This window comes from Notechis scutatus, chromosome 2 (assembly GCF_049901735.1).
Source record: "Notechis scutatus isolate UNSWTSFEM ecotype Mainland chromosome 2, rNotScu1.2, whole genome shotgun sequence".
NCBI lineage: Eukaryota > Metazoa > Chordata > Lepidosauria > Squamata > Elapidae > Notechis > Notechis scutatus.
In genome coordinates this window covers 113,952,621-113,973,350 of record NC_142010.1, presented here as the reverse complement: position 1 = coordinate 113,973,350, position 20,730 = coordinate 113,952,621, and the positions used below count along the sequence as shown (strand labels likewise).

Sequence of the window (20,730 nt, the reverse complement as noted above, 5' to 3'; positions counted from 1 at the left end):
TGATCTGTCCCTATCCTGATCTTCCTGGTTTCCTAATGGTAGACCCATTGCCACTTTAATAGAGTTACTCCTTCTTGCTGATGATCATTATTCCACCTTCCACCATTGTGAAATTCTCAAGGGATTTGAATCTGTACATAATGTGTCCAAAATATGATAACTTGCCCCTGGTTTGAGAACACTAGAATGAAATATTCAACCATTTGTTTGTTATCTCCAAAGTCTTGTCCAACATCAGAGTTCAAAATCATTAATATTCTTTCTATCTTGCTTTTTCAAAGTCCAATTTTTGCTTTCATAGTATATCATCAGGAAACCACTAGAAGACTTGAAGGACCAGGCTCGGGACCAATGTTCCTGTAGAAAATCTATGAGATCACTAAAAGTTGACACTAATTTGATGGAATTTAATCAAATCATCATGTATATTATCAATTTTAAGATTGGTTGTTGTATGCTGTCAGTTTGATCTTGTGATTGAAATGTTCAATGCCAGCACACTTCAATCTGATAATGCCTAAAATGTCAATATGTATGGCAGAACATTTTGTCTTTTACTATGCTGAATTATTCCATCCTCATGCTTCTTACATTCTATGTTTCCACTGTAATTCTGTCCTTGCAGCTCTTTTCGTGTGTGCATTACATCAGCAATTAAATGTCCAGATGGCTTTAATCTGGCTGTGTCATAAACACCATTAGTACTTCAAAAGCTCCTCAAGTCTTCCTAAGTAACATGTTGGGTATCATCTGACCTGATGGGCGTATCATTTGGCACTATATTATCAATAATTTTATATGATCTATCTATGTTATTTTCTTGGTAAAATATAGGACTGTTTTATCTTTTCCTGCACTGTTTGAAATAACACCTTTGCCATTGTTAAAGTGATCATTCAACGCCTTCCCTACACAGGTGAGCTTTAACTGGTGAGCTGGTGTGACCTTGATATCTTGAGTGATACTGTGACACATGACATGAAAGCCAGCTGGGTGATCTTAAGCCGACTGTTTCTTAGCTCTATTCACTTCACAGGGTTGTTGTTGTGTGGAAAAAAAGAGGAGGAAAGTGTGTTGGATATGTTTGTCACCTTGAGCTAATTGGAATACAAACAAATAAACAAACATCCTTGGTGTATATTCCCTGCAGTCTTTACTCATCCTGCCCAGGAGCTTCTGTCCCCATCAAAAGGCAGCATAGCAGGACTTGGGAAGGAAGAAATGGCACTAAATATGGATAAATATAAGGCTTACAAATGCTGAATATGAGCTCTGGTTTAGTTGCAAGGATAAAACTGATGTAACAAATTATGTATCAGTACATTTCTCCATAAATAATATATGAAGAGAACAGATGGGCACATTATTAGGTTACTATGAATCTTACAATCAATTAAAAAACAAACTACTGGCATTATAAAAAATGTGGAATGAGCTTAAGTTTCAGTTGTTTTCATTCCAAGTTTTGATTGGCTTACAAAGAATGCTCATCCAAATTATTATATTTAATAATGCTATTGTTTTTTTTTCCTACAGAGATCATTTATTCATCTAAGAGGAGGAGAGCCCTGAACTTCTTGCAAAATAGTAGATAGAAAAAAAATGAAATCCCTGCACAATATCTTTCTTGTTAATCTAGTATGTCAAATATAATATATTTGATATAAATAATACAACAAATATAAATGATACAACAGTGGTGGGACTTATCTCGGGGGGGGGGGATGAGTCTGCCTTCCAAGATGAGGTGGACTGGTTGCTTTCATGGTGTGGAAACAATAACTTGATCCTCAACACCAATAAGACCAAGGAGCTCATAGTGGATTATAGAAGGAACAGATCAGACATCCAGCCCTTGCTTATCAATGGAGACCGAGTGGAGCAAGTGGCCAGTTTTAAGTTTCTGGGTGTTACCCTAAAAGAGGACCTGACCTGGGGTGCCCACATTGCAGCACTGATCAAAAGGGCCCAGCAGAGATTATACTACCTGAGACTTCTCAGAAAACAACAACTGAATGAAAAACTGCTGGTGACCTTCTACCACTGCACCACAGAGAGCATTTTAACTTACTGCACCTCTGTATGGTTTGCCAATTGCACAGTGGCAGATAGGAAAGCAATCCAGAGGGTTAATGTCATTGCCCAGAAGATCATTGGTTGCCCTCTCCCCTCTTTGGAAGAGCTTTATAGCTCCTGCTGCCTTATGAAAGTTCAAAACATTCTCAAAGATCCATCTCATCCTGGGAACCCTTTTTTTTTTGAACTATTACCATCTGGCAGACGGTACAGAATAATAAAAACAAGGACAAATAGGCTGAAAAACAGCTTCTATCCCAGGGCAGTAGCTCTTTTGAATTCTGCTGTATAGTGCAATGTTGGTTTGGTGTCGGGGTTTTTTGGTTCAATGTGTGAAGAGAGAAGGATGTGTGTTTGTGTTTATTTTCATGGTCATGGTCATGATGTGCACTGAAGGTGGTGTTTGCTTTCATTGTACGAGGTGCAATGACGATAAAGTAAACTAAACTAAACTAAAAATCTTGCTGAAACCAATGAGGATTCCCATGCTAACTGTGCACTGATGTATGGGTATGTATGCATGTATATAAATAAACAGAAGAAATTGATGATGAAAAAGGGAAGGGAAGAGAAAAAATTGGCATCAATGAGAACCATTGCACAATCATGCAGAGTAACATAAGTACTCTCACCACAGGCATGCATAGTGCCAAAATCTTATAATTTTGTAAAATCTTTGAAGATTTTGATAATCTCAACGTGAAGAATTTAAACTCATGAGCATGCTGAAATCTTGCACATGCTTTTCTGAAATCTTTTAAGATATCATGGGAGGACATAGAAACCTCCTAAGAGTTGGTGATCTCTTGAAATGTTGCCCATTCTAAACATGGTTTAATTTGGGGGCTCTACAGACTTCATATATGAATGTCACAAGTGCTACTTTGCTTTCCCTGCATTATATGCCCACTGTTGTGATCCAGTGTTTTATACTGATCTCTAAAAAGGATTCTGTATGAAGCAGCTCTAGAACACTGAAGTATGGACTTATTTCCTTCTTTCTTAGCTGCGTCAGCACTTGTAGACTCATGAGAGACATCAATATTAGAAAAGACTGGTGTGTATGAAATTCTCAAACCTTCTGCGCTGAAAGAATGAAGTAAAGTTCTCCAGGAACTCTACCCAGAACCTACCTGGACTCCCAAGATGCCAAAAATGATGAAAAAAGCACAGCAAATCACAACAATATTTCCAATGGGTTTCAGGGAGGACATCAGGGTTTCCACAACCAACTTCAGCCCTTGTGCCCGACTGATGACCCTGAAAGGCAAAAGTGGCTTATTAATAGAATCCTAAGACATGAGACTAGCAAACCACATGGAAGAAAGCCTTCAAATTGTTCACAAAGGACTAATTGATACATAGAAGGGGAAACATGGAATTGCCAATGTGCCAATAAGAGAGTTCCTTTGACCAACACCTATTCTGTTCAATAGACTTCAGTTAAACCCAAGAGAGGAAAACTCTGTATTTTAGGCAATACATTTATCCAACAATGATAATCACTACAGCAGGCTAAATGTGAAGCACGGGGTTATCACTTTACAATGGTTTAGAATGGCTGTATTTCTTCTTAATGTCTGTTGTGGTTTTTTACTTTTCCTCTATGCCACAAAAACTTTATTTTATTGAATTACAATAATTCCTGTAGGAGTCTGTACCAAATAATGTCTTGCTGGCTGGGGATTCTAGGAGCTGAAGTCCATACATCTTAAGGTGGTTGAATTTGAAAAACACTTACTTAAAAGTATTTGCTATCATAAATGGAATGAATATTGTAGAACATCTGACTTCTCAGGTTGTAGCCTTGAGATGATTTTTAGGAAAAGCAGCTCATGTAATGTAGTAGTGGAGATGTTGGACTAGAGAAACCCATCTTCAGCTACGAAAACCCACAGGGTGACACTGACCAACCACCAGCAATCAGTTGAAGCTATCCACACAGGACTGTTGTGAGTTAAAATTGGAGGAGGGAATACTGTCCTTGTTGAACAACTGAAGGGAAGGCAGGATATAAATCTGTTTGTCTATCTGATTCCCTAGCTCCGCTTTGAAGAGCAGATAGGACAGTGGCAAAACACCCAAAGTAACTGGATTGCAGGGTAATATAATAACTTTTCAGCTGTAGACATTTCTAAACAGTTGAATTTACAGATTTTGCCAGATGCTGACCTAAAAAAAGACATTTTGCCCACAGGCATTTTTAAACAATATAATCTAGAGATTGTTAAGAGCAACACATGCAACTTATATTCTTTCCCCTTAAGGCTACTGCCAAGAAAAATGTCAAAATTTGAGGAAAATTCTATATCAAAGGACAAAAATTGCAGGCAGTAGCCTAATATATTTCAAATAGTGGAGAACCTCCTTAGATTTATTTTATTTTTGATGTGTCTCTGTAATGGGATGTGGGAATTACCTTGGGAGATAGAAGGAAGAGCCACAGCCTGGACCAGGAGTCGCCAACTTTTTGGACCTCAGGGACCACCAAACTCATAATTTTAGATCCCAGGGACTACTAACCTGTTCTGTGGGCATAGCCTAATTTGTGGGTGTGCCTTGGTGGTCATGTGACTGGCTGGGCATGGCTTGTATGAAAACATTATAAATATTTATATAAATATTGAATTTTTTATAAAAACAGAGCAACTTTTACCCAAAATCAGGCAAAGCAGGCAGGCAGATTGAGTTGCTCACAGAATCACAGATTCATTCAGAGCTCTATCTATCTGCCATTGGCTAGCTCAGTCTGTCACATAAAATTTGCTTGCAAGCAAACTCATAAAATTTGTTGGCAAGCAAACTCACAAAATTAACTCACAACACACCATGCATGTAAATATTGAATTTTTTATAAAAAAAGGAGCAATTTTTACCCAAAATTAGGCAAAACAGGCAGATTGAGTTGCTCACAGAATCATTCAGTGATCTAACTGCCATCGGCTAGCTCAGTCTCTCAAATTTGCTTGCCGTGAGTCTGCACTGAATTTGCTTGCAAGCAAACCTTCAGTCCTAAGGGAGGTTCGGCTGTGCTGAGCTGAAGATATAAAGACTAGCTAGAAAGCAAGAAATCCAACCATTTCCTGCTTCCTAGCTATTCTAAATCTCCCGGCACAGCAGAACAGATGATGGTCGGAAAAATGAAAAATAGCAATTTAGCAGGCAAGTTTACCGGGTAAGGAGTGAGTGGGTGGGGAGGGTTCCCGCGGGCCATGTAGGCGGCTCAGCCTTGTGTTTCTGCGCAGCCTGGATTAATTGCTTTGGGGGGTTGCTCTGGGGGTGAGATTTCTCTGCGGCCCACCAAAATTTTATCACAGCCCACCAGTGGGCCACAGCCCACTGGTTGGCGACTGCTGGCCTAGACAATGATGTGGCAAGAGAAATCTGAGTCCAAAGAAAGGAAAGGGCTGGAAAAGGTGACTCAGAAGGGACCCTTCCTATTATCTGGGAAGTAAAGGCAGGGGAGGTGGGAGAAACACTTTCAGACTTCCAGGATTCTGTTACTACAATCTGTTACTCATGGTTTGGGTTTCCAGTCTGGTTGTCCCAAAGGTGCTTTTTCAAGAGGCAACTGGACTTTCTGGTTTTTCTTTGAAGATGTTTTGCTTTTTGGATGAGGAGTGAAACATCTTCAAAGAAAAACCAAAAAGTCCAGATGCCTTTGGAAAAAGCACCTTTGGGACAACCATGACCTGGATGACTGAGAATCTCCAGAGATGTTTCCAGTCTGAATGACCTTGGAGTGCTGACGGTCTATATATTTCAGCTCAGTTTCCTATAATGTGGACTGTCATATCTCTTCTCTTCAGCAAAACTGAATAATCAAATGAAATTTTCACAACCATAGTTTTACTAGTACCCTCGATGGCAAGTTAAACAGTAACCTGCTTGTCAACATGGACAAGTTTAGCTTCATATTCATATTATAAAGCACAATTCAACAAGTCCCTTCTTTCCTGTGTACAAAAGTTTATTTTTGCCAAAAGTTGGACTAAATGATTACAATCTAACCACTATCACTAGTGGTTTCCTATTTTGGATTTCTGAGCATTGCTGCCCATTAAGAGAAATCTCTTTCCATTGCTTAGTTTGCTCCTTTTCCAAAGCTCTAATAATGCATATTTTTTCTACATTTCGTTTCTCATTAAAAGCTGAAATTAATATAATGTCATCCTTTCTTGTCATTATTTGCATTCCCAGGAAAACAGACTTTGGCTGATCTCACTAGAAGGACTTCCTTAATTTAATTGACCTCAAATGCTTTCATGCTCGCATAGTTGTGGTGTGACATTATTTCACCTAAATATGTAGCAGCATTAATCAAACCAGATTTATATTTTCAGCGCCGTTTGTTAATTCTGATTTTATTTTGGCTGACCCATTACCTGCTGTATTAGCCTTTAACATTGGGTAAATGTCCTTTAGAATTACTATTTCAAGATTTCTGAGTCAAACATATTTGTAGGAACATATTTGGGCAAAAGATCCTGTCGTTTTTGTTAAGTTTGGAGAATAATGGAGACCAGACATCTGACCAGTGACTTCAACTCTTTAATAACAGTAGATAGAACAGAACAGAGCAAGGCTATGGGCAGCAGTAACCCTTTTATAGGGTTGGCTGCTACCTTATTAACCAATAATATGTGCAACAAGTTCAACTAATACCCAATAAGAAGTGTCCTAATATTGGCCAATCAGGGACTTGTTATGGACCAATCCTTGTTCGTTGTTTAAGGACCAATCAGGTGTGCAGGCTTTCAAAACCCGCTTTGCATTTGGGCTTAGTTACTTTTTATTGATTCACAACAGTTTTTTTTCCAAGCAAAATTACGAAAACCTATAATTATTAAATACACAACAGGATATTCCGTCCTTCCTTCTTTATGCACCAATATACCCAACTGCATATTTTAACAGTGATGCTACAAATCACTATTGTGAATATGCTTCCATATGTGCAATAATGAATTCCATATCCCTAAAGTAAATCTGGATGGGTCATACTTAGCTTCAGAATAGATCAAACATACTTAGTTTCAGAAAGGTCATTCAGCTCCTGTGAGTACAAGAGTGTTGTATGAAGCTACCTGAATACTTAATCACATCATTGGCTCCTCTTACTCAATTCTTGGGAAGTTTCAACATACAGTTTAGCGTGACTTGAATAAATTGAAACAAGCTTCAGGCTTGAATGCTCTTCTCTTCTCTTTCCATGCAAATGTGAACATTTCATTCCTTTTTATATATTTGAAGTTTGTTCTATTACCCGAGCTAATGGACGACAACAAAGTATAATTGATGGACATTAAAAAATCTATGTTTAATGTAAATGAGAGCCAAAACATTTTGAAGTCTTCTTTATAGCCATACTGAAAAACAGAAAGTCCACATTCCAGACCGGAATAGCTTAGAATGATTTAAAGACAGGATATTCAGTGGTGGGATTCAATTTTTTTTACTACCAGTTCTGTGGGCGTGGCTTAGTGGGCATGGCTTGGCTTGGTGGGTGTGGCAGGGGGAGAATACTGAAAAATCCCATTCCCTCCCCACCCCACTAACCTGCTTTCCAGCTCCGTTCTCCTATGTAGGGCAACAAAAGAAGAGCCAGCTGATCAGCTGGAACTCAGGAGGCAGAGAATAGATGGGGGCAGGGCCAGTCAGAGGTGGTATTTGTCAGTTTTCCGAACTACTCAAAATTTCTACGGTTCTCCAGAACTGGTCAGAACCTGCTGAATACCACCTCTGGGATGGTTGCTTTATCACCGATTCTTAAAGTATTTATTTATTACATCCCAAGTTTATTATTTTTACAAATAACTCAAAGCAGTGACCATATCCAACATATCTTCCTCCTCCATCTTTTTCCCCATAACAACAACACTGTGAGGTAGATTGAGGTGAGATAGAGTGACTGGCCCAAAGCTGGCTTACATGGCTAAGGTGGGACTTGAACTCACTGTCTCCAGCTTTCTAGACTGGTGTGTTAACCACTAGACAATTCATTTCTTTAGGCCTTTGCTGAACCTGGGTCATTTTCCAGGCAAAGCTGAAGCCTTCTCCTCAGAAACAGCAGAGAACAATATCACAGAAATTCAGATTCCACCTTCTATCTCTTTATAGGACTATCAAAAGTCACTTTGCATTCTCCATGGGGATGAATATAGATGAATTCTAATTTTATACATTTTACAAGTCAATCTCCAAAAATGAATAAAATTCCTCATATCCTTTCACAAGTCTCCCCTCCCTTTTATTTACAGATTCAGATAATCAGAGTTGGAAGGGACCTTTTAGGTCATCTAGTCCAACCCCCTGCCCAAGCGGGAGACCCTCCACCATTTCTGACAAATGGCAGTCCAATCTCTTCTTGAAAGTCTCAAGTGATGGCACTCCTACAACTTCCGAGGGCAAGCTGTTCCATTGATTGATTGTTCTCATGTTCCATTGGTTGATTGTTCTCTCATTTGATTTGCTCTTAACCTATAATCTTCTCAGCTATCCTTACCACTCTCTGTATGGACTTTCTATCTGAGACACTGCTACCACCAAACCAAACAGTGATGCAGTCGTGCCTCTGTAAAAAGTGGCCAGGACAGAAGGAGAAAGATGTGTTTTCCTCATCTGACACAGGAAATGCTTTTTCTACCCTGATTTGTGCATTTTGTTTGTCTATTCATTCTCAATTTGTTTCTCAGCACAGACCCAAAAAAATATGACATGGAAGGGCGAAAAATAAAAAAAAGAAGAGGAGGAAAAGGCAGCTGGAGGTAGCCTCTAATCATTCCTTGAAATTACAAACATATGAAATTGCTTTAATACTGAGTTAGAAGAACTTTGGTTGCTCAATACCGTCTACATTAGTTTTTCCCAGCCTGGCATCCTTAGTAAGTATATTAAGAACACTTTTCACTTTGAAAATAGTAAAAGCTCTTGAAAAACTTTGCTTTAATTGCACATTCCTCAAGCATGCTTGCTACTTCATGTTTGATCCCTTGTTGAGGATTGGGACTGGTGGTGTTCTGGTAGCATCCTTTCTTCCACATTCCCTTTGACCAGTTGTAGTTAACTACAAAGCTGCAGGATTATGCAGATCAACATAATTGTTCCCCCCTTACCCCATCCCTCCAGGTTTAAGTATTTAAAAAGACCGTAATCCTTAATTCAACTCAGAGACTTTCTCCCTTCATCCTGAATTTCCTTCCCTTAAACTTCTTCCCTGTCCGAATAGTGGCCCATTTTTCTTTGTGTTGAGTGTTAAGTGTTCCAGTGGCTGCAGTTATATTTTCTCAGGGCAAGCTTCCTCACCCTTACCAGCCTTCCTTTATTAGAGCAAATCTTGGTGGGACACAAGGAATAGTTCACCCCTATTAAATGTATAATGCAGCCTTTCCTGGTCTGGTGATTTCCATATGGGTTGGAATGCCAACTGTTTATCAAAGAGGAACTGCTTTGGCTAAGACTGGTAAAAAATTAATTTTCAAGCATCTAAGTAGTCCTGCTTAAATTAGCCATGCCAAGCCTAGCCTGCAGTATTTCACCAAACAGTTAAAAGCAGTAGAGCTTTTAAAAGCTGTCCCTAAGTGAAAGAAATAAACTAATTATATGTTCAATATTATCACTCTTCTTCTTTTAAGCAAAAAAATCCAGCATAGTCCTCAGCTATAATAATAGAAATATAGCAATTTCTCATCTCAGTTACTTTTCCTGAGCAATTATAGTCAACACACACACACACAGAGAGAGAGAGAGAGAGAGAGAGACAGAGAGAGAGAGAGAGAGAGTCACAGAGAGAGAGAGGATCACTTCATGTTAATAATAGAATATTGGAGTCTCTTCTTTTAAAAAAAGGAAGCAGATGGATCATATTTATTTTCATCAGCTATGCGATGCACACATTTAATGTGTCTTAATTCAGGTAGAAGGTAAGATATCTGGTAGTCATCACGTCATCTGCCTTAGACAGGAAGCCTTGACTAAAAGTCGCAACCACATGACTCTGGCCACTATTAACGATGCTTGCACAACTTCTATGAAAGCGAGGGTTTTAACGGTGTGGTTAAAGCTGGCTTGGATCAAAAGGCCAAGACTTCACACAGATGGCATACCATGTGGAGCAATGCCCATCTGGTTTGCATCCTTTGTGACCACCACATCACAGGGACATGTATGAAGTGGCGCCCTTTGGGCTAAAAAAAGACAAGCTTTTGTTTAAGCTGTCTCCTACCAAAAGGAGAAGAAAAAAAGAAGTCATGGGCTGGAGAAACAGTTTTAGAAATAAGCAGGCAGGTTTTGACGAAAGCTTTGTATGAGCTAGACAGGCTTTCCAGTGGTCTTCAGCATGGATTTGTCCCTTTCTCGTGACCTTTGTTCCCTGTCTCCTACATCCTTCCTCCAGAAACCTGACCTTCTATGGTTTCTGGGGGAGGGTGGAGAAAGAGGGAGGATAATAGATTCCTTGAAACAAACTGTATTGTGAAAAATAATCATCTGCACATGGCATTATGCAACTGGCATCATTTATTCTGAACACTGAAACCCACATTTAGATTTGTTTCGGGCAAAATACATACAGTTTGGCCTTAAAACCTCTATACCATTTCACTGGCTTCAATGATCATGCGGTTCTTATGTCCCCAGGAAATAAAAATATAAGGACTTTTTGCAGAAAACAACTAATCCCGAATCACTGAAAGATGGCAGCATGGTTTTGTTTGTGGACTCCGGGCACCATGAATCGAAGCAGTTTTCTCAGATGCAGAGGACTGCTAGATCATGTTTGTGTAGGACCACCAACAATGAAGAAATCATATTTTCAGCATCTTAATGGTAATGTGGATGAGCATATTACACATCTTATCCATGGGAGCCATTTCCATTTGCTGGAAAGAGCGAGAAGAGGAGTGTGGTAAGAATATGAAAGAAAGGAGCCGCAAAATGATTCTTGTATCTTTATATTATGAAAGCTGAATAATTCATACATATTGGAAGCCAAAGTCAGAGCACTCAACTTACCAAAATCGTTCTACGTAAATTTGTCTTGTAGATGATCTTAGACACTGCAGTTTAGATGCTTTAGGTAGAAATATTTTGATTGTGATCAATTCATACATACATACATAAGGGACCTACAAATACTACTGTACATCAGGGAGTTTTTGATAAATCCTTCCCTTCCCTTCTTCTTAAAAGGCTTTTCAGAGTGGTATCATATACCACAAGCCTTAATAACTAAACCCTTCATCAACTCTTATGTCTCCAGAATAAAGTATGTCAGTTTCATAACGGCAGTCTAGATAAATGATTTATCCTCAAAAATCTTTTCTCTGGATAAGAGGAAAAGTAGAAGTGAAGTTCCTATATTTCACATAATCCTGCTCTGTTCATCCATAAAGCTTTTATCAATTAAAGAAGGAATAATATCATGGACGAAAACTTTGCCTGAAAACCCATTTCATCTTTATGGAACCTATTTTTAAATCTTCAAGATTTTTCCTCCTTTGTCTCCTTTTCTTTTATTGTAAATCTCTAGAAAAAGGGATTCATCTGGATAATGTGGCATAAAGATTACACAAGTTAAGAATATGCCATTTTATACTTTGGGATTGAAGAGACAGAACTGGAATGCTGGAACAAAACCTGTACTTTGTATCTGATTGTACCTATAATCTTACACTGACTTCGGCAGGAAAATATCCATGGCATTCTTCTGGAACAACGGGAGAGCCAGTTTGGTCTAGTGTTTAAGGCACCAGTCTAGAAATCAAGAGACTGTGAGTTCTAGTTCTGCCTTAGGCATGAAAGCCAGCTGGGTGGCTGGGCCAGTCACTGTCTCAGCCCACAACTTCAGGCTTGGATGAGCAACAAGCTAGTCAGTCAATTCCTTTGCAACACTCAATTGATGTGCGGAAAAGAAAAACCAGACCCTGCACTTGTGGGAAAAGGCTAGGAAGAAAAAAAAAATCTTCTGGGACAATGAAAGACAACTAATGGCCAGGAAAACTAGACAATCTTATAGAATGGCAACTATAATGGTTTGTGGGAATGATCTTGGGAAACACAGGGAAGAGACATAGTCAGGGAAACAGTTGGACAAGAGGCAACTGAGCCAATAGAAGAAGCATGAAAATGACCCTCCTTAGTTTCTTGGGTAGTAAAGGTGATAGCAGGAGAGCTGTATTTTTGCAATAGTGGCAAATATGAGCAGCTCATATGTAGGATGAGGGTGAAGGTTCATTCTCCGAGCTTGTGGGTTGGTTTCCAAACATTTCATTACCAGGTTAGGTAACATCTTCAGTAGTGTTTAGGGGATGTGAGTGTCAGTGTTCTTCTGTTTTATAAGGGCTTCAGGTGTGGGTGTGTCAAGTGAGGATCTTGTGATGGGTCACGTGTGAGTCATTAGTGAGTCTTGGGTCTTGTGTGAAGGAGGTTACATCAGGTCAGGGACATTGGGAGATGAACTACTGGTGTGTGTGTGTGGGGTTGCCTGGATTGAGGGTGCTGTCTCTGGTTGGCTTTGTGGTTTATTTGGATTTTGAGGGGTTTGTAGGCTGGTTGCAGGTCAAGGTGTCTGTTGCTTGTGGAGTGCTTTGATGAACTCACGAGAGCTGTATTTTCAGACTTGCAAGATTCTATCAATGTAACCCTATATAATGAAACAAAATCAGTCCACCTGGTCATGTTTCCTATATGGGCTACCTGGCAAGACTGGCAGCAACAGAGATCATTCCTTGACAGAGGTGGCTATGTGTGTGAAGGTAGCTCATTGCACCTGCTGCTAAAAGGATGGTTTTGCAGGAAATATTGCCACATAGGGAGCCTATAGAAACATTGTAATAATGATTTCCAAGATGCTATGGCCACTAATAGTTAATGTCCCCACTGGGCTCGCTGGTCTGGAATAAGTGCTCTCTGAGAAAGAGGAAAAATTACTCTCTCTCTCCCCTGTGCATCTTTCAGTTTGCAGCCAATATTTTTTTCTGAAAGATCTGAACAACAATTTGCAATCATGAATTTGTCTGTGTTCATTTCAGTTACCTATTCTCTTACCCTTATAGCAGGCTTTGGACCTTGCTGCTACTTAAATGGTTGAGTCTTTTTTTTAAAAAAAAACTATGTGCAGAAAGAAAGGAAAATATGACAAAAGGAGATAGAAAAATGTCCCATACATCCATACCTCTTATAAAATCAGAACTAGATTTACATTTATAGTCATTATGAGTCATATAGTTAAATTATGCAAGTTTATTTAACAATAGGAAAATATAGAAATTAAACATATAAACTAGTATATGCAATTCTACCGGTAGTAGTTTAAATAGTCCCCCATTAGGACTCTTGTTGATAAAATTCATATTTATATATAGAAAGAGAGGCATGTTTTTCAGGCCATTTGTGTAATTGATGGCAAATGGAGACTCTCTTTTAAACCTTTTTTCCCTTATGCTGTTCATAGTAATCATTGCATTGCATATTTTATGATTTTAATTATGTGGATTGCTGTTGCACTCTTTCTGATGGCAGCTGCTTTAAACCCCTTTGCAAAACAAAATCTAAAAAAATGTAATACAAGTATTTGCAGTAATACATTAACACTGTTCTACAATGATCATGTACACTGTATTTAGTTTTTTCCCCTTCTTTAGGCTTCTACATCACTAAATTCTCACAGGTTCTGGGCAGCTTACAGAATAGCAACAGAAGGAGTTAAAAAGGTCCTATGTATTAAGGATCAACCATGACAAGGCAACCCATGGGGTAAGCTAATCTCTGCATTTCTGTATGCCTTGCTAAAATTTCAAGTCTTTATAGCCCTTTGGAAGCCCAGTAAAAGTGGAGGAAGATTGGCTATCTGGACATAAGATGTTTTGTAGAAGACATTTTGTTCCAGCCAAAATTTCTCTCGAATGAAACTTTTTCCCGGTCTAGGCACAATATTTATACAAAGCAACAGACACGGGCAGTGCATACGTGTGGATAGATGCTCCTAAATCTCAAGCTAGCAGCTATTCAGTCAGTGAATCCCTAATCTGGATTGCCATTTCAAAAATCAGCTGGAACTATGTGGAAAATTACTACTGCAAATGGTTTATTGCAGAAAACGACAGAGCTCATATATTTAACTTGCACTGTGGATTGCTGCCTGTATGAACTGGGTCTCAGGCCAGTCCTGCCCTAGCCTTTAAAGGAAGCTGATCAAAGAGAGAAACAACCCAGAAGACTTGGATGACTGAGAATCTCCATAGACACATGGCCTTCAGAAGTTGTGGGTGCTTCATCACTGGAAGCTTTTAAGAAGAGATTGAACAACCGCTTTTCTGGAATGGTATAGGGTTAGGGTTAGGGTTAGCAGGGGGGTTGGACTAGAAGACCTCCAAGATCCCTTCCAACTTTGTTAAAAGATGCATGACTCTCATTCTTCTTTTATATCTTCTGGAAGCTTAGTTAACTCATAAAACCAGATTGCTTTTGGCAACGTAACATGTGAACCGCCAACATTTCAGCTGTGCAGTTTTCAGGTTGCAGGGGATTCTGTGGGTAAAACCTAGGCACTCTCAGCTCACCCATTTTTTCCCCCTCAGGCCAGCAGATGGTTTTTGGTGAATTAGGCTTAAAGGGGCCATAGACACAGAAACTATATGAGGGTATAAAAGACATTAGGATAACATATATTGGGGATTAACAATTACCAAATAGCCCTTCAGGCACGTTCTCCAATATTTGTTGAGGGAAAAATGATTAAAATGTCCTTGCCTTATGCTTTGTATCCATCACAAAGTTCTTTAGTTTCCCCTTTCCTAATTTACGCCAGTTCTGCATCACCCAGCAGATTGTTTTTTCTTACCTTAATGGCCTCAGAGTCCGCAAAAGCCTTAAAACTCTTAGCATTCCAAGGATTTTTGTTCCACTATCAGATACCATTGAAACCAAGACGTCAGCCATAGAGATGAGAACCAGTACCCCATCCAGAATATTCCAACTGCTTTGCAAGTAGGCTTTCTCTCCGAAGCACAAGCCCAGAGCCACCACCTGCCAAGATTGCAAATTGCAACAAAATATAGCTAATTTAGTCATCACACCATCAGTGTGTTTATAATGCATGATTTACACATACGTGATTGCAAATGCATTGACTTCCCAGTTATAGAAACATAACTAAGCAGGTTCTACAAAGTGTTATAGTGTAAGGTTCATAAAAATAACTCTGCAGAAACATTCCAGATTGTCCCTTTAACACTGATGTATTTTTAATGCAATTCAAAACTTAATTGCCATATCTACCATGATGTGTGGCAATTTCGTAAAAGAATGGCACAAATGATTATTTTTGTCAGTAACTACAGAGGGTAGCACTAAAGATGTAATGACCATATATTATCCTAGATGTGAAACTTCAGAATACAGAGGTCACAAACCTGCTCAAATCTTAAACATTAAAAAATTGCTCCCGTTCATTCATATATATATATGCATGTATATATTATGTGTATGTATACACACAAACACAGACACACAGACACTTTCATCTTTGCTGAAATCTTTTTTGTTCTCCTTAGAGTCTGTTGAAAGAAGGATGAGGTTTTAAAAAAAATTCTCAAGGAATTAAAAAAATATGAACAAAGCACTTTAGAAAATGTAACCCTCTGGTCTTGTCTTAAGCAAGCCAAATTTAAATGGGAAGTTTCTCAAAAAGAACATAGTATATAAAAACTGAGGTACTGAAAACAAGCCCTGAAATAAGCATAATCTTGGTAAAATGCATGCTCCATACTGAAATGTTGTGGAGAATCTGAATTCGGTGTTTACAAGTATATGCAACGGATGCTGGTAGTCTATTATGAATGGTACAGACTTTAATTTTTACATTTCATTACCCTTTAAATTTGCTTTTTACAACTGATTCCCCCAACATGTGTCTGATTTAGAATAACATTTTCTGCTCTTCATTTTCAAATGAAATGGATTCTAATCCATTAAAAATCACTCTTTAGTAAGTTTTTAAGCTTTGCCTTTAAACACTTTCTTGCATTTGCTGCATAAGTTCAACCATGACCAGATGCTTTGTGATTAAAAGCCTTTGTGATTACAAAGATGTTATAAGAAGACAGAGAGGGAAGAGAAAGAAGGGAATAAATGCAGCAAATGGAGGGCAACTAGTTTTAACAAACTAGCTACTCTAGCATCCTACTTCTATCACTAGTCCTCCCTCTTTCACTGATTCCTTTGCATCAGAAATGAATATTCTGCTCCCCACAAAATGTTACCAAAACCATTCAAAGCAAAAAAGAAAAAAAGAATCTTTCTGGAAATGAAATGCCTCTGGGAGGGAAAAACATTGAAAGTCACCATCTCAAGAAAACATCATTGATATTATAATCTTAATCCAGAATTGGTTTTATTTTATTTGGAGAGAGATTCTCCTCTAGACTCAGAGTTCAGAAATTGGGTGATTCTTTACAGACAACCTTTTCTTGGGTGCATTGTTTGAGTTTAATTGAAGATTAATATTAATTTTAGCTTCTGTATCTCCTCTATAACTAAGCTCAAATGTAGCTGTAATGAGAGTTGGGATACATGAGGAAGAGATTCCCATTCCCATCTCTTCTCCTTTCCTTTCCTGCCACAAATAATATGATTCAAATTCTCTGGGCAAGTAATTTTCTTATTTAAATCTACCATAACATCATGTTGGTATCAAAGTAGGTGTGGTTGTAGAAATGATGATACTACGATGAAGCACCTTTATAAAAGAGTATGTGTTTATTATTCTTTCCATAATGTCCAATACCTTTAACAGCAATTTAATTTTAGGCATGTGCTTAAATTGTGGAAAGAATAAGGAATGTATATGCTTTGGGTGAAAGAAAAAGCATTTTCTTATAGGAATTTCTATTTGCATTCTCGCCAGAGGTAGGCTGCACATAATGTAACAACTGGTTTGCCTAGTGCAGAGCTGAAAATGTGAGCTTGCGCGCAGCTGCAAAAACACGGGGATTTCCTGCGTACAGTAGCCGCGGTGAGTAGAGCAGGCGAGGCATGGAAATCAGCTGGGCTGTGTGGCTGGGGAGAATGAGCCAGATATATAGGTTAGGATAGCACCGGGGTGGGTGGGCAGGTCCAATCGGTGGTCGGAACTACCAGTATGGGCGAGCCAGTCCAAACCACCCTCCAAGCCAGGGCCACCACTGATTCTTCAATATGCGCTGTACAGAATAATATACAATCTATGCAGACATTAAAATCACCGAAGTCATTAGCCTTATTTTAAAACAAACTGCAGTTTGCCAGTAAACATACGAATCTAGCATCTAACCCTAGGAATATGGATCCAGCAATTCATGTCCATGCTGATATACAATGTGGGTGGGTGGGATAAGTTCAGTGAGAGTAAAGTTACACAATGTGATGATTGGCAATGATCACAGACTGGATTATGCTGGATTAGTTACCTTTATGGTCATTTCGGCCAAGAACACTGCTGTGAAAATATAGTTGGAGAGAGTGAGGAAAATCCGTTCCTGTTGAAAGAAAGAGAGAGGGAGGGAGGGAGAGAGAGAGAGAAGAGAGAGGGAGGGAGGGAGAGAGAGAGAGAAGAGAGAGAGAGAGAGAGAGAAAAAGAGAGAGAGAGAGATGGGATTTAAAAGTCTCACTTATCAAGCTTTTCAAGAAACAACACCCAAATAAATGGAAGATCAAACTTTTCCTTTTCTAATCCTTTATCTCGCTCAGCACCCTGGACAGCTGCCAGATTTAGGGCTGAGATAGAAATCTTGTTTTTATAATATTCTACCTTGCTCCTGTCATGACTTGTGATGTCATTCTAGTTGTCCCAAAAATTCAGCATACATAGAGGGACATACGAGAAAGGGGAAGGCATAAACACAATATCATTCTTTCTTAATCTTATAGGATGGGCAGAAACAACTCTTGGAAACTTAAGCCTTACCTTCTTATATGCTCCCTATATCGAGGCTTCACCCTCTTATATGTCCAGGCCAGTGGTGGGATTCAATTTTTTTTTTTACTACCGGTTCTGTGGGCGTGGCTTGGTGGGCTTGGCAGGGCAAGGATACTGTAAAATCCTCAGTCAGAGGTGGCATTTGCCAGTTCTCTGAACTACTCAAAATTTCTGCTACTAGTTCTCTAGAACTGGTCAGAACCTGCTGAATCTACCACCTCTGGTCTAGGCCAAAGCACTTACTCTGTCATTGAGCTACAGGTTCTTCCCCTGTGAAAATGAATGTCCAGGATTTTTGTCTACACACAATTCTGTGTCATCAATACAGGTACAATACAATACAACTTATGACCACAATCAGGACCACAACTTCTGATGCTAAGCGATGCAATTGTTAAGTGAGTTATACCTGATTTTGCAATCTTTTTTTCCAGAGTTAAGCATATCACAACAGTATTTTACAGGAATCATAAGGTCATTAAGTGAATCTGGCTTCCTTCATTGACTTTGCTTGTCAATGAAGGAAGATTGTAAATAGTGGTCATTTGACTCCACGACACTGCAGCCATTCTAAATACAAGCCAGTTGCAAAGCACCTGATTTTTTTTTATTTAAAACAAGTTTTATTAATTTTTCAGAAACAAACAAATCATCATTAACCATTACATACTTAAACCTTTTTCCATTATAAATTTAACAAGTCATATAAAACTTTATTTTATACACTATAATTCTATTTTAAACCATTTCCATATAAGCATACAAAAACCTCTTATCCAGTTTCTCTTTACTTCTCTTTACTCTTATTCAATTTCATTATTATTATTTCATCTATTTCTTTCTGACTTGGTTACCATTATTCTCATTCTATATTTCTGCAAGGTTTTATTAATTCTCCCAGAAACATAAACACACAACACACAAAACATAAAAAAAAAAATCTTTTTGGAAAGTAACTTAGCCCCAGGTATCTCTCTCTTCATGGACTTCGGTTATATTCATGCTCATCTTACATGTCATTACTTATTTTATTTACCATTCTAAATCTTCTATATTAACTTCTCCACACATTTCACTCTTCTTAATTCTATCTTAATTAATCCATCTTAATTTGAGTCATTACATTTGTATCTTTTGTCCATTCTTTATTGTCCCTTTGTCTCGTTCCTTATAATAAAAAAAAGAATTTCTCCTGAAATCACTAATCAGAGTATGATGCCTTTCTATCTCCCCTCTAAATTAATCAAATTAACATTTAAAATAACACCCAGTACCCAATCCGATTCTGCTTGGTACATTCTATCTAAATAGTAAATCCAAAATAATTAAATACATAGTTAAACAGTAAATCTAAATGTTGAATCTTATAACATTCCCATTGTCTTTTCCAAAAACAAATGCTATAATAAAAATTTTATAATAACATCAATACCATAATCTTATTAAACTCTTTAATTAAAACTCAATATTCTAAACCTTCCCTTTAATATTATTAAATTTAAAATCAATCATTACTAAACATTTCAACATTTTAATCTCTTATCAACTCTTAAACCATTTTAGTTTTCTATTTCTAATACAATGCTACAATATCATCTTATGTACCTTGCAAAATCTTTTTAAAGAATTTATACTTTACCCTTTATCCCTAAAAAGATTCCTTTTTCCCATCTAGTTTCAAAACTTTGTGGCTTTTCTCCACCATTTTCCTTCCTTTCTTCCCCCACCAAACCTTTCTACCCCCCCTTCTTCTAGCCTCTGCCTTACTGGCTTCCCTTCTCTGTTGTGTTCCTTTTTTGATCACGTAATTTTGGGGATCCTGCAATGGTCATAAGTGTGAGGATTGGTCATAAGTCACTTTTTTCAGCACATAAGTTTGAACGGTTGTAAAACAAATGATTGTTAAGTCAAGGACTACCTCTACAATAGCTATTTTGATGTAGCTGTTGTGAGCTGTGCTGTCTCTTGTGCGTATTGTGTGGACCAAGAAGGATCATAATAATTTCCAGATTCACATTAATTAAGATGCACAAGTACCGTTCTTTCAGCTAAAGTAAAATGTGTTTTCTACCTTTATTTAAAAGCAGTGGGTGGTTCAGAAATAGAATTGTAGTGAGAATTCTTGCCAATGTTGCTCCTTTCATCAGTAAATAAAAGAACAATAGTGCTACATTAATTTACAAACTGCAAGGGAATTATACAGCTGAAGCAAAAATATAAGCAGATGCAATGTGAGTTTCAAAACAATTATAAATCCAGTTAGCCTGTTCTGAACAGGCGGAAAAATCCTTATTTATTCCAGTACCTTATTTATTTCACTACCTTGTGAACAAAACCTCATTCTTTCTCTATAACTGCCTGTTACCTTGAACTAAGTTTTATATTTCCCTCTTTGTTGCCTCAGTATTAGTGGGTGATTATCTCCACTCAAGATTTTAGTGTTTCAGGAGGAAGAGGGTGCCGAAAGCTATTTATGGCACCAGAAACAGTTTGATTGTATAGGTGGTAAGCTTCCAGTTAGTATAGCTTTTATGTTACAAATCACTATAAACATGCAAGATGTATTACGATACATCTACCAAATTTATTTTCATAATAAAGTCTCTCTTGTTATTCTTTCCATTTTATGAAGAGCTGAAAACACCCTGACAACTCACAGCTCATCCCAATGATAAGGAATCTGATGTCTTCATACTATT

At 38.1% G+C, this 20,730-nt stretch overlaps 1 protein-coding gene across 9 annotated transcripts in view; it reads right to left on the bottom strand.

Moving 5' to 3' along the window:
* The window catches only part of LOC113411908 (voltage-dependent T-type calcium channel subunit alpha-1G), a 227,083-nt gene that overhangs the window by 66,354 nt on the left and 139,999 nt on the right, over positions 1-20,730 (bottom strand). For all 9 annotated transcript variants that reach the window (XM_087955877.1, XM_087955876.1, XM_087955880.1 and 6 more), the window contains 3 exons: positions 17,523-17,591; positions 14,918-15,102; positions 3,210-3,336 (listed from right to left, as the gene is read on the bottom strand). In XM_087955877.1, the coding sequence (XP_087812003.1) occupies positions 3,210-3,336; positions 14,918-15,102; positions 17,523-17,591 (381 nt within the window). The remainder of the gene's footprint in view (positions 1-3,209; positions 3,337-14,917; positions 15,103-17,522; positions 17,592-20,730) is intronic.